Raw genomic sequence first — 14,674 nt, 5'->3', positions numbered from 1 at the left:
TGAGCTTGTTCCAGGGGGTATTTTAATGTGTGCTCCCTGAAACTTTGATGAACAAAATGTTGAATAGAGCCATGGAACTGAAGAAGTCTATACATGTGTGTTTCTTGCCTCTGACCACCTTTGCATATCTTACAGAGCCTGCCATTGCCTAATGGCCATGTGGGGCATGACCACCGCCTTGCACTCAACCCTGAATCAAATGACCACTCAGGAGGAGACAAATCTATATCAGCCATCCAGCTGGTAGGTCAGTGATCTGATGTGGTCTGCAGACTCAGCTGCCTTTTCTTTACTTCTCGGTGCACAGAGGAAGCTCAATGGGGTAAAAGAGCTTCCTGATTTGCCTGCTCTTGACCAGAGAAAAACTGTTTGAAAACTTTGCCAAGCACTTGAAAGCTTCTCCCACCCCCACCCACAAAACACACTCTCCACAGATTTAAGTCACCACCATCTGCACTGTGAAATACTCATGGATCCGACTGAAATAATAATTTTCATCACTTCAGTTATTTGTTTTCACAAGCCAGGTTACCTTTGGGTTTTCTACTTTGTATAACCCCAAGTCAGTGCTGGGCAAGGGATTTGTTTGTCTAAGATGAGAGTGTTCATTTCATAATCCACCAGAGAATTAATTTTGTCTAGTGATGTGTATCATAGTAAGTTAAAGGCAGGCCAATCAGTTCATGTCAGAGACAGTCCCTGTTCCTATTACAATGAAACCCACTTGAATACTGAACTGCCATGGGCTACATCTGTGCAGGGGTCTTAGGTTATCTCCATGCATAGTCCTTGGTTGGAGTATGAGTCTCAGGAAAGACCCCTGTGCTCAGAATTTTTGGTTCTGTTGCTCTCCTTGTGGAGTTCCTGTCCTCTCCAGATCTTACTGTTTCCCACTTCTTTCCTAAGATTCCCTGCACTCTGCCCAAAGGTTGCCCGTAAGTCTCAGCATCTGCATTGATAGTTTGCAGGGCAGAGCCTTTCATGAAGAATCTTAGATTTTTTTTGATGGGTTGATTTTCTCCTTTTTTTTTTTTTTGAAATTGTAGGTTGAAGATGGAAACTTTATTATTTTTCTTCATGTGTAGAGGTCCTGGAGGCTTGCTCCGAATTCCATTGTAGTTTGTGATGATATATAGATTTCAGGAATACTGGACAAAATAAATATTTGAATATATCTTTCAGTAGAACCAGGGAGCTTGTGATTACAAGTCCATCTCTGAATAAGGTATAATTAGCATACTGGATGTGTAGACAAGGAGATATGCTGTATCCTGCAGTTCCCTCCTCTTTCAGCCTTTCTTCTCCCCAAATCACCCACCTTTGAAATAACTGCTATTTCTTTGACTTATGAACTTTAGTCTTACTTTTATGTTGACAACGACAATGATAATTGGTCTTACATTCAACTTTTGTCAGTTCTACAACGTTGGCTGATAGAATTTGATGCATATGCTTCTTAAAAGAAGAATTTAGTTGTGGATAAAATGCATCCTTGGTGGTCTCCATTCATGCAGCTAAGGGAAGTTATAAATCCCTGGGGTGGGACTTTTTTGTGCTGTGACTGCTGTGGGATCACTCAGGTTCCTGTAGGTACCCCTTCACTCAGATGCCTGTAAGTAGGCCCAATAAGCTCCCTGGTTAGCCAAACTGGACTTGGGTAGAATGGTTATTTTAAATGTGTCCTCTTAAAAAAAAAAAAAAATGTGTCCTCTTCATAACTCAGAGTAACCACAGAGAATGTGGACTAGAAATTGAACTACATATGGTCTAATCTCTGAAATTAAAATCATAACTCATGCATATGGCAATTTAAAAATCTCATAAAGTGAGGCTGGAGAGATGGCTCAGAGGTTAAGAGCACTGTCTGCTCTTCCAGAGGTCCTGAGTTCAATTCCCAGCAACCACATGATGGCTCACAACCATCTATAATAAGATCTGGTGCCCTCTTCTGGCATGCAGGTGTACATGCAAATAGAACACTCGTATGTAAAATAAAGAACTAAATCTTAAAAAAAATGTTGAAGACTGGATAATCTAGTCCTATTTTGTATCTAGACTTTTGTATTAGACTTTGTATATGGTATTTTTTTTTTCTTACTGACTGGCAAAGCAATAAAGAGAGCCATGGGATGACACAATGCACTGAGTTGGCTTGGGTTTTTCTCCTATACCTGAGGGCACCATCCATCCACTTAGGAAATGAGAGATGAATCCAAGGACAACCTTCGCAAAACTAGGTCAAGAACCATTTTCTAAACTTGTCTTCAGTAAAGGCTTCTGTGACATAAAGAATTTGAATGAACTACAGGCCAGCTGAGAAGCATTCAGTCCTCTGTGGAGGATGTGCTTTCTCCCTACACATGACAGTCCTTGTACTTCATGGTGAATATGTAAGATGTCAGTCCAGATATGGATCTGGAGTAGTAAAATGTCCTCTAAACGTCAGTGTAATTCTTTAGCTGTCTCAGGTTCCAACCTAAGGTGATGGTTACTCACTTTTCACTGATTATATTTTAATTCAACATAGAAAGGCCCAGAAGATTCACAGCCAGCTGAGCCACCCATAGGTGATGTACCAGTCTCCAAAAGAAACTGTGAGTACCAGTTTTACATAGTTAAAAAATTTAAGTATAAAAAGTGGCATAGAAAAGATTATATCTGTTTTTAAACAAATATGTCAAAAACAATGAGACTGCATAGTCGGACCCTATTTCATGGTGAAAAGCTTTGCAATAAGGTCTTCAGTGAGCACCCATTCTTGTCTGCCTCCCAAGGACACCACAAACCAAGCTGAATTTTATTCCATTCATGCATACATATTCATTCATGCATATATCAATGGGTTCTCTTAATTTTTTTATTTATTTAGAATATACTTTGTGGAGTTGGGGCTGCAGCTCCATAGTAGGGCATTTGCCTGGTAGAGATAAGGCTGTGGAGTTGATCACCACCATGGAAAAATAGTCTGAAAATGTGCTGGGCTTGAGACCTTGTGTGTGTGCCGGAGAATAGAACAAGCATGTTCATTGACTGTAGTTTACCATGTAGCTTGGACTGTAAACGCTAGTAAGAATAAACACGTATTACTACTCTACCTGTTTTATGACAGCAATTGCTCTGTTTTAGTGATATTGTCATGAAATTTACAAATTTGATTCAAAATAGTAATTTCATATTCGGTCCCATTTTGCTTTCAGGATGTTGTTTAGTTCTTTTGTAAATTGATGCAAAATTTTAATGTGTGCATTTTGTCTGCATATACATGAGGGCCTTTGGGAGCTAGAGGAGGGTTTCAGCTCCCTTGGAATTGGAGTTAAAAGTGGTTGTGAGCCACCATGTAGGTGCTGGGAATCAAACTTTGATCTTCTGAAAGAGCAGCTAGTGTTCCTACCTGCTGAGCTATGTCTACAGCTCAAGGATGTTATTTAATTCTTGTATAATTTTTAGTTCCAGTATGAATTTGGAATGTTTGGCACATAGTGGGTCTACATCAGACTTTGTTGTTTTTGCTTTCGAAATAAAGGAAAGGGGGAAAAAGATATGACAAGTTGAATTAGGAGCAGAGTATGGAAACTACACCAGGGAGCAACAATCATTTCATGCAAATAATCTTCTCCCACAGGTATCAAGCTTGGCATACAGAACGAACAGTGAGAAAATCCAAATTAGTACGCACAGCTGCCCTTTGCCAGGAAAACACTGAGTTAGCTTTGACTATGTGATTACTTGTTTTATATTACCTTGTTGGTAGGACTCCACTTGTATTTCAGAAGACAGGATGTGAAAATCCTGTCCAAGGTCTGATTTAAATAAACAAAACCCCAAATCAGATTAGTTTTAGCCCCTGCTTCATGGTGGGAAATATCGGATAGTTCAGGATGCGTGACCCTGAAGACTGCCAGGTATACTAACAAAGGTGAAATACTAGAGTGAGTTTGGTATCAAATATGTTAAATTATTGGCAAATGCTTATCTTCCACTAACTGCTTAAATGATCTTGCTGAATATGCAAATTTTCAAATATGTGTTCTTTGTGGCTTGCTTGCAAATGTGCAAAGACAATGTGTTTTTCTTTCTTCTTATATACCCACATTGTGATATTTAGAAGCCTATAATCAGAGATAATAAAGTGATAGACAACAAAAATAGGCAATACTGTTTCCTAGAAAGGGCTAGATCGCTGAAATGCTGAAGTTGAATATATTTTATCAGTATTAAAACTGCATGTAGGCATAAGGAAAACGGAGTTTTATTCACAGGCAGCTGTGCTGAAATGTGTTGCTTTAAATCGAATTATTTTACAAAGAGAAACTTTGTTTTTGGAAATTGACAGGAGCAGCTAAGTGATCCCATAGTGTCATCAGAGTCTGAGAACTTTCGGGGCAATGTTGAGTTCAGAAATTTGGTATTTATCCTGTGTGTTTATGAGCACCTGACCCAGGTGTTAGTTTGTTCTGTACTTCTATTTTTTCAGACTGGAGAATAAACCTAGTTCCTCATACATGCCAGATGAGAACAGTTCTTATTACAAACCCGTATGAGCTTATAAGTAAATGTCATTGTTTTTTTCCATAGTGAAACCTGTTCTTTTAAAAAAGTATTATTATTATTATTATTACAATTTATTCACTTTGTATCCTGGCTGTAGCACCCTCCCTCATCTCCTCCCAGTTCCACACTTCCTCCCTCTTCACCCTGATATCCTTCCCCTATTTCACTGATAGGGAAGGTCCTCCTCCTCTACTATCTGACCCTAGACTATCAGGTCTCATCAGGACTGTCAGGATCCTCTTTCTCTGTGTGTGGCCTAGTAAGGCTAAGGCCACCCTGTCAGGGAGAATAAATTTCATTGTGAGCTTCTTTAGGCCTGTGGATTGCAGTATGTTTTCCCGTATTATACGGCTAATATCTGCTTATACATGAGTTTACACCATGCTTCTCTTTCAGTGTCTGGATTTCCTCATTCATGATGATCTTTTCCATATTTATCCATTTGCCTGCAAATTTCATGATGTCCTTGTTTTTAATAGCTGAATAGTATTCCATTATGTAGATGTACCACAGTTTCTTTATCTGTTCTTTGGTTGAGGAAAGTCTGGGTCGTTTCCAGTTTCTGGCTATTATGAATGAAGCCGTTATGAACACAGTTGGGCAATTATTTTTGTTGTATGGTGGAGCATATTTTGGGTATATGATGTAGTCAATAGGCAGCTCAGTCTCCATGTGGGCTCCCTAGTAAGAGGATCAGGGACTCTCTCTTACATGGACTCTGTTGCCTGTTCTTTGATCACTTCCCCCTGGCAGGATGGCCTTACCAGCCCACAGACGAAGAAGATGCAGGAAGTCCTAATGAGACTTGATAGGCTGGGGTCAGTTGGTAGGGTAGGAGAGCTCCCCATTTCTGAGGACTAGGGGAAGGGGTCCGGGAGGATGTGAGGGAAGGGGGTATGATTAGGGTGTAAAGTGAATGAATTTTAAAAAATATTAAATTAGCCAGCTTACAGAGGAAGAGGATCCAGGCAGTCCTGATGGGACCTGAGAGCTACGGTCAGATAGTAGAGGAGGAGGACCTTCCCTATCAGTGAACTAAGGAAGAGGGATAGGAGAAGAAGAAGGAAGGAGGGTGGGACCAGGAGGAGATGAGGGAGGGGGCTAGAACTGGGATACAAAGTAAATAAATTATCAATAATAATAATAAAAGAAAAAATAAGTAATTTCACAGGCCACTTTTGTAACAAGGTCAGTGCAGCTATTTCTTGCTTGAAAATACAAACTCTGACCATCATTTAAGTATATAGTGTGTCAAATCACATTCTTATTATAAAATACCATGCTATATTAATATATAGTACCTCTCATTCTTAGGCCATGAATGGCCAATGAACACAAAATAAACTCTTTGTATTCCTACTAAATACAGTTATTTGGAAAATGTATTTAGTTCTAACAGTGACAACAACTAGAACTTACACCTCTTTTGCAGCATATTTGAAGCTGAAGAGTGAAGTTTTAGGCTTCACTATTGATGTCTACTTTATTAGCTGAAATAGCACAGGTCAGAACAAGTGTTATTCTCAAAGTACAGTTTGTTAGTTGCTCAAGTCTATAATTGGGTTGCAATATGCAACTAAGTTTATTTAAATTTGGGTTTGTTTTTCTATTAAAACCCAAACCCAATTATGATCAATTAATTTATATTAACGACTAAGCAGAGAGCCTGCACAAAATAGAATAATCCTATGTAAATGAAATCTTATCTTAATTCAATATCTAACTGGTCTAGTACTGAATGGTTTTCTTTTGTTTGTTTATTTTGTTTTTGTTTTGCAGAAAGACAAGTACTGTGATATTTTACAAAGATAATATTACAAAGATAATTTGGGAGCTGGAAGAGTCATTTGTGGTTGTTGTGGACACAGTTACAGAGCGAACAAGGCGGTTTAGGAGAGTCATTAATCCCCAGTCAGATCAGGCAACACAATGATTCATGAGGACAGGAAGTACACTGAGCAGCCTGATGCAAGATCATCAAGGTCGGAGCAACAGCTCTGGCTGGTCAACAGCATGCAAGTGGTACCCCACGGGGAGCTTCGTCTCAGCCCACTAACACTGCTGTGCCTCACAGTTTCCTAGATGACAGGATTTTCTTTCCTAGTATCTAGAAAAGAAAGGCCAAGGTGAGGCAATGGCCCATTTTCTGGTTCCCTGATGGTGTCTTCTCACTGTGCCCTTGCATGGCAAACAGGGTAAGGCAGTAGCCCCAACTCATCATCTAAGATCATTCTCAAGGCTCCGCTTCATCACAGCTTCACATAAGAAAGTCAAGTTACAACATATGAAGAATGTGAGGGTCATCAGCATCTTACACACAACACGATTCTTAAGTTTTCATAGAATACCTTCCAAAGGCCATGGCAGGAAAGATGTTAGTAGCTATTTCCAGATTTATAGCACTGCTGTAGATTCCATCTTTAGCATACCATGTGTATTAGTTACTGCTCTATTGCTGTGACAAAATATTGTGGCCAAGGCAACTTATAAAAGAAAGCCTTTAGTTGTGCTTAGTGCTTCAGAAGATTAGTCCATGATGGTAGAAGAAAGGCAGGAATAGCTGAGAGCTCTCTCTCAAACCACAAGTAGAAAGTACAGAAGGTACCCAGAATGAAGTAAGCCCTTTGAAATCCCAAAGCCTGCCTCAGTTATACCCAGTAGAGTTATACCTACCAATCCTTACCAAACAGTTTCACCAACTGGGGACCCAGTATTTAAACATATGAACCTAAGCGGGGGGGGGGGGGGGGCATTCGCATTCAAATCCTCATAGCTTATTTCAATAAAATGTAGAAACCAATAGTCAACAGCTAATTTATTTTATAATTGGTCAAAGCGGTTAAAAAATAGTGAGTATTTCAGGTTTATTGGGTTCCACATTTTATTTCCAGCTCTGCCTTTATCTTTAAAGTAGAATTTATTAGGGCTGTTTAATGAGGTGCAGTGTAAGAATGTTAAAGTGGATGGGAAAGGTACTTGGGTGTGAAGTAACCGTGACATCTGTGATGCTTTATTAATACATCCCACTCCTTTGTTTGACTCTTTAGGCAAAACCATCAGCTTATTGGCAATTATGATACTGGTTGGAGATAGCCTACATAATTTTGCAGATGGCCTAGTAATAGGGACAGCCTTCTCATCGTCATTGGAGTCAGGAGTGACCACAACAATTGCTATTTTGTGCCATGAAATTCCACATGAGATGGGTATGTGTTCCTGGTTCTTGAGGGAGTCAGTACATCCCCACCAATAGTTTGCTTGGAATCTTCTCCAGAAGATAGTATTATTTTTCAACCATTCTCCACTTTTAATTTATTTGAACCATAAGCAAGCCATACCAAACCAAACAAAAAAACAATAAACTAAACAAACAAAAACATGTACTTTGAGATAAAACTCATGTAGAGTCCTTACCTTTTCCCCCAGGGTTAGGAATTATTCCTTAGGGATTCCAGATGATTCGGTGTGGGAGAGCGTCATTCAGAGAAGTCATTCTAAAGAACTTTGGCAAAGACTTCAAAATTTGAATGTTCAGTATAGCAAACACGTTAAGAGGGAAACTTTTGTGTCAAAAAACAGGCCTGAGATAAAATAACATTTAAATTAAAATCAAAGCATTAATCAGCCTGATTAGTACAGAATAATTAAAGCTAAACATAAAATTGAAGCAACAGGTATATGGTATTAGACTCACATAAAACTACATAAACTCAATATTATATTTACTATATAGACTATATTTACTATATAAACTCAATAACCTTGTACATTTGTCCTTCTTCCTAGAAACCAAGATTGACTAAAATAGAGTTCTCTGCAACAGCTTAGAGTCAGTGCAGGGAGAGCTGTCTACATATGTGTTCTAGAGGGAGGGCTCAAGCCAGTTAGCTTTGTCAATTTACACTGCCTAAAGTCACCTCAGGAGGGTGTACACACTGAGGGGTTGCCTAGATGAGGCTTTGAGAGATTGTCTTCATTGTCCATTGATGGGCTAGGAGAGCCTAGCCCTTGGTGGACAGCAGCACTGCCTGAACAGGTGTCCTGAGCCTTACCAGGAAGCTAGCCAAGCCTAAACTGGAGTGAGCCAGCAAGCAGCATCCATCCCTCCAAGGTTTCTGCTTCAAGATCTTGCTTGAGTTGCTGCCCTGACTTCCTTCCATGATGGACTGACCTGGAAGTATAATACAAAACAAATTCTTTCCACCCCTAAGTTTTTGGTCAGGGTGTATAATCATAACAAGAAAGAAAAAACTAGGAGACACTCATTCTTCTGCTTTCAAGTTCAAGTTCACATTGTCCCATGGGCCGCCCTTGCCCTCTTGTATTCGGTGTCCATTCCCTAAAGTCCTGTTACCAAGTTGTTATTGTGACACACTTTAGCCAAGGTCCTTTCTGAGCCCATTAAATTTTAACTGGTCTGGAAGTCAAACTCTATGGCCAAGTGTTTAGCTACTACACTAGTGGCCTGGTATTTGACCTTCAACTTCAAATCATCGAGCACTGCAGGCCACTATGGTGGGATCAGGAGCTATTTCTGGGACCAGTTCTGCAATGGAATTAGGGAATGAAATCTTACATGCTGTCTCTATTCACTTTTAGCCTCTATTGTTGATGTAGACTGAGAAATAAATACTCTAGATTTCTAGGTAGAATGTTCATCTTTGGACACAAAGGTATGGGAAGAAAATAACAGATGATGTTCTTTGATCATAAAGGTAGAAAACCATTTTCTACAGAAAGGTTTTCTTTCTCTAATCAACTTTTCAAGGATTTAAGAATCTCTAATTATGTAGTTTTCCTCTTTCTCTACAACAGATTCCAATAAGTAAGTCATAAAAGCCAATACAGTATCACTATTCTCCTGGCCAGGAAATAGGCCAAAGCAACAACAGAAATGTATGGAGAAGCTGTGGGCTGGAGGGTGCATTTGTTTTGCTTTTTTTCTGAGTTCAAAATGCCACAGGATATCAGGGATTGGAGAGCATGTTACAGACCCCTCTGGGTGGGCTGCATTTAGGCAAGGGAATAGATCCATTTCCAGCCTAACTTCAACTAGGTAGAGAGCCACAGAAATGTAGTTGGATGTGCCTGACTAACTGATCATTTGTCTGTGCTCCCCAAACCAGTTCCCTTCACCAGAATTCAAAATAAACTAGTAGTACATGAATTTATCACAAGCATCTTTAAATAAGTAATGGTGATGTTTTCTCTCCCTTCCTTGCTCTCCCCCACCCTCAAACTCCAGGAGACTTTGCAGTACTCTTAAGCTCTGGACTCTCCACCAGGACTGCCATCCTGATGAATTTTATAAGTGCCCTGACGGCCTTTGTAGGACTATACATTGGTCTCTCAGTGTCTACTGATCCACGTGTCCAAGACTGGATTTTAACAGTGACTGCTGGGATGTTCTTATATTTATCCTTGGTGGGGATGGTAAGGTTTATGAGTTTTCCATTTTGTTTTGCTGACACCAGAAATGTAAAAACCAACTGAAAACGAGGGAGTAGGGGGAAAGTCAATCAAATTGGGAGAGTTGTAGGAGTTGAAGAATATAGATAGGAAGAATATAGAAAAGTAATTAGTCTAGAATCAAAGAAGGCAAGTGGTAGGCAGGATCATAACTCAAGACTTAGAAAATGCTGATTATCTGAAAGTAATGGGAGAGGAAGGAACCGGTTATCATAGCCCCATACTGGGCAACAGACTGTTGTGCTCCAACTTTGTATCTGTGCAAAATGCCTAGATTTGCAGCTGAAATGGAAATGCTCTCAAGCAGCCATTCTGCCTACATAATGTAAAAAGGTTCAACCAAAATTTGTCATTGTATTCACACTGTTGAACCTTAACCAACCCTAGGTTTTTAAAAAATATGACTTTATTTTTAAATATGGAAGGACTATCTATTATCTGGCAAAACAAGATTATGACAGCCATTTGGTGTCTAAAATTGAAACATAGTTCCTAAAGAGATTCTTGCTAATAATAAAAACTTGCTCAAAAATTTTCATTCTCTATAATCTTATTAGGAAAAATGGAACCTGAGAAATTTTACCTACTCCTTCTCTCCCAACTTCCTTCCTTATGTCCTTATGTCTTCCTTTCTTTATTTATGTCTTTTTTCCTGTTTAATTCTGCTATCCGTAGATAGGCCATTTTTCTTTAAAGTAACCTTTTGTTGGACTTGTTCACATTTTAAATATTTTTAGGATGGGGCTGGGAGTATAGCTTAGTTTGTTGACTATCTGGCTAACATCCATAGAGCCCCAAGTTCATTCCCCAGCACTTCATGAGCCAGGCATAGTGGTGCACACCTATAACTCCAGCACTGAGGAGATAGAGGCCAAAGAATCAGGATTTAAAATCCATCCTTGGCTATATAAAGAGTTTGAGGTCAGCCTAAGCTACAAGCCTTGTCTCAAAACCAAACCAAAAGTCTTCAAGGGTAAAAGCTTAATTATCAACCCTCCATGTGAATTAGAAGACAGAAAAAAAAAAAAAAGAAATAAATGAATGGATAAGTCAGCCTGAGCCAAAGCAAGTTCTGTTATCCCTGGTTTCCTGGAGAAGATAGAGCAAAATAAACATCTCTTGAAGGTAACTTGTGAAGCAGATCCTTCGGGATTGACTAACAATGCTGCAGAACCAGGTTATTTACTGTCCAGGAAGGAAGTACAAAGAGTTGTTTCATAAGAAAAGAATAAGGGAACAAGAAACGCAGCTCCTACAAGCAGAGTACCAGAGTATCGTGATGGCAGATTTCAGAGAGGTTTCTGCGGTAGGTACCAGTGTTTGAACCCTGTGCTTCTGATCGCTGGCAGCTTTTCTTAATCACTGGGAGTCAAGTGGATAAAGTCAATACCAAAGATGCTCTATGTTTACAAATATTTACAAACATTTGCCACACTAACAAAATATTTTAATTTTGATGAGGCTAAACGTGGATTTAATTCTACCTCTGACCTCTATCTTCCAACCCAAGGTCAGTATTACTGCTATGTTCCTCCCGAGGTAAGGAATCAGGATTTCTAACTATTCATAAGTTAGAAAACACACCGCCACACTCCATCAATTGATGTGAGCTGCCCATTGTTCAAAGGTCTCTGTCAGTCTTCAAGTTTACTTCTGAGCCTCCTGCTTCAGCTCTTTTGTCCTTTTTAGGTCACTTGGGGGCAGTTGTAGTGTTCTTTTGAATATTTTTTTAAAGTAGATTGGATTGCTATTTATGGCATGATGGATGTGTGTGCACAGAGTCAATCCTTTTCTTTGTTAGGTTATATGTATCTCCAAAATAGATCTTGGGAGATTATTTGTCCCATTTGTCATGTGGAAACCTAAGCTAGTCAGCATCCCGTCACGGTTACTGTTCTGTATCCAGTAAGGATAGAGCGAGAAAGCAAGGGGACTGATATCCTAGGAGAGCCCAGCTAGCCTAAAATTTGACCTTACTGCAACTTGCCATTGGCCAAAGAAAAGCCAGCTCCCTGGCAAGAAGACAGGAAAGAAAATCCTGTGAATTTCCTGGGGCTGCTTCTAAAATCCAGGTCGCTTGCTCTCACGGCCTTCAGAGTAAATTCTAAACAAATACAGATCTTTCACATAGCTGCGATTTTAACTGTTGCTGTACTCTGGGGCTGTGCCAAAGAAAACAGTCTGTCATTTAAAAAGAGGAAAACATAGTTCAGAGACTGTGAAGCAGCAAAGAAAACAAATGAGATTAACTGAAGGATAGAGGAACTCTCTTAGGGTTGATGCAGTTTGCTAATTCTTCATGTTCACCAGTCACCTTTGAGGAGAGTTAATGTGAAGAGATAAGCTACATGTTTGTTTGTCTCAAAGAAATGGAACTCCTAAAGAGGACAAACTGTGGGCAAGAAGCGGCCATTAGCAATGAGGTCAAGTTGGAAGGAAGTCTTCCCTAGGGAAAACTGCCAGCCTTCATTCTCCCAAACGGAGTGGCCTTATCCAAACCCATGGACTCCAAGTTGTATTGAATCCTTTCTAAAACACATGAAGAGTCAGCACAGCTTTGTGTGGCCAGGGGAATCAGTATGCAGGTGTGAAGATCAATGTCCCAGCTGGGTTTTCCTCAAAGCAAGGACAGAAGCACAAGAGAATATTCTTGTGGAGGAGATCTAGAGAGCAGGAGCAAAGAGTGGGATGAGGAAACTGGAAAAGGAGACAAGTCAGCACAGTGGGGCTTCTTTAAGTTGATAGCAACCTTGTGTGTGTTCCATCACCCACAACCTTCTGAGGTTAAAAAATTGCCTCAAAGCTCTTTCCCTGAGAAAAGGGATCTCTGTCTGTCTGTCTATCTGTGTGTCCATGCATATTTGTATGCATGTATGTGTGTTGATGGTCAGAGCTCATAACCTCTGGTGTTATTCCTCAGGAAGAGCCCATCTTGTATTTGAGGCAGGGTCTCTCAGTGGGAGCTGAGGCTTCCTGATTGGACTGTGCTGGATGGCTGGCAAGCCCAGGGATCTACTCATTTTCACCTCTTAGTTCTTTTTTTTTTTTTTTCAATGCAGTTTATTCAGGAACATTGAACAATCCTCGGACCCCGGGGAAAGCCAGCCCACAGCTTAAATAGCCTCTGGGTAGCCAACCCAGGCGTGCCACGGGGGCAATGCAGATAGGTCCACATACATGGAAGCAAGCCAGATCCTCGGCCTTAGCCAAATGTGGAGTTGTTCGTGACAGAGAGCACTCACCATCGGGAAGGTGGAAGGCGGAAACCAGCTCCATCTTTAAGGCATAGCATTCCGCAGCTCTCTACAGTTCCCCCTTTTAGTTCTTAAGTGTATCTGACTTTTTATAAGGGCGCTGGGGATAGAACTTAGGTTCTACGTTTGGGTGGCAAGCACTTCAATGGAGCTATCTCCTCGGCTTTGAAAGAAGTCACCACTTATGGGCCTTCCCCCTATTGTCCAGAGGTATTCCTATAGACATTCCCTCTCCACACTTCTGTGCTTGAGTGAGAAAGATGTTTCTATGGGAAGCCCAATGTGGTGACATCAAGAACCCCAGGACAGAAGGGAGGAATGCAATGTAGGTCTACAGCAAGGAACTGTGCAAGACTAATCATGATCTTCTGAGGTCTTTACTGTAGTGGTGGGCTAGGAGAGGGGGTATGCAATGGAAGTTTTGGTTTCTTTGTAAACTCAGTTATGTTACGCAAGTATGTTTTTGTTTAATCCCAAGTGTGGGATTTTCATTGGGCTATAGTTTGCCCACACCTGTTAATTGTCTCATGTGAGGCATTTAACAGCCTTGTATTAGCACCATGGAGAGGGCTGTGGTAGGATATAAATTTGAGAGCCAAGAAAAAAAAAAAGGTATGACCTGTGGCGTGTGGCATGTGGTATGTGGCATGTGGCATGTGGCATGTAACAGTTTGAAGAAACTAGAGAGATGGATGATGTGTTGGTTTGGAGCAGAGAGAATCCCTTTGGAGTGGTGGAAAGGAGGTTGAGGCCTAAACACCCCAATTAAAGTGGAGTTTTAAAAATGAGTGCCACAAGGGTGGGAAATATGAAATGACACAAGCAAAAGCCATTAGCAATTTTCCCTTCCAGAATGGCCAGCCAATGACTGGCCCACCAACACCTGACACGATTAATGACATTCTGCTTTACTTACAGATAGGAGAGATAGGAGCCTAGCATAACTGTCCTCTGAGAAAATCCACTCAGCAGCAGATCAAAACAGATGCTGAGACCTATAGCCAAACATTAGGCGGAGCTCTGGGAATCTGTGGAAAAGTTGGGGATGGATAGAGAGTCCCAGAGGGAATAAGACCTCCACAAGAAGACCAATAGAGTCAAATAACCTAGGCCCATAGGGACTCACAGAGACTGAAGCATCAACCAAAGAGCATGCATGGACTGGACTTAGGTCCTCTACACATGTGTATCTGATAGTCAGTTTGGTCTTCATGTGGGCCCCCTAGCAAATAGAGCAGGGGCTGTCTCTGACATAGACTCTGTTGCCTGCTTTTGGATCACTTTCCTTTAGCTGGGTTGCTTTGTTTGGCCTCAGTGGAAGAGGATGTGCTTAGTCCTGATGTGTCTTGATGTTCTGGGGCAGGTTGGTAAGGGGGAGGGCTCTTTTTTTCTGAGAAGGG

General features: G+C 40.6%; 1 protein-coding gene across 7 annotated transcripts in view; it reads left to right on the top strand.

Moving 5' to 3' along the window:
* The window catches only part of Slc39a12 (solute carrier family 39 member 12), a 102,787-nt gene that overhangs the window by 55,606 nt on the left and 32,507 nt on the right, over nucleotides 1–14,674 (top strand). For 4 of the 7 annotated variants that reach the window (XM_060372277.1, XM_060372279.1, XM_060372278.1 and 1 more), the window contains exons 9-12: nucleotides 136–243; nucleotides 2,528–2,594; nucleotides 7,599–7,757; nucleotides 9,797–9,984. In XM_060372277.1, coding sequence (XP_060228260.1) covers nucleotides 136–243; nucleotides 2,528–2,594; nucleotides 7,599–7,757; nucleotides 9,797–9,984 — 522 coding nt within the window. The remainder of the gene's footprint in view (nucleotides 1–135; nucleotides 244–2,527; nucleotides 2,595–7,598; nucleotides 7,758–9,796; nucleotides 9,985–14,674) is intronic. The other 3 variants (XM_060372281.1, XM_060372282.1, XM_060372280.1) reach the window with 2 other exon arrangements.

Source organism: Meriones unguiculatus, chromosome 19 (genome assembly GCF_030254825.1).
Source record: "Meriones unguiculatus strain TT.TT164.6M chromosome 19, Bangor_MerUng_6.1, whole genome shotgun sequence".
Classification (NCBI taxonomy): Eukaryota; Metazoa; Chordata; class Mammalia; order Rodentia; family Muridae; genus Meriones; species Meriones unguiculatus.
The sequence above is the reverse complement of the archived record's forward strand: the minus strand, read 5'-3'. Positions and strand labels throughout refer to the sequence as shown.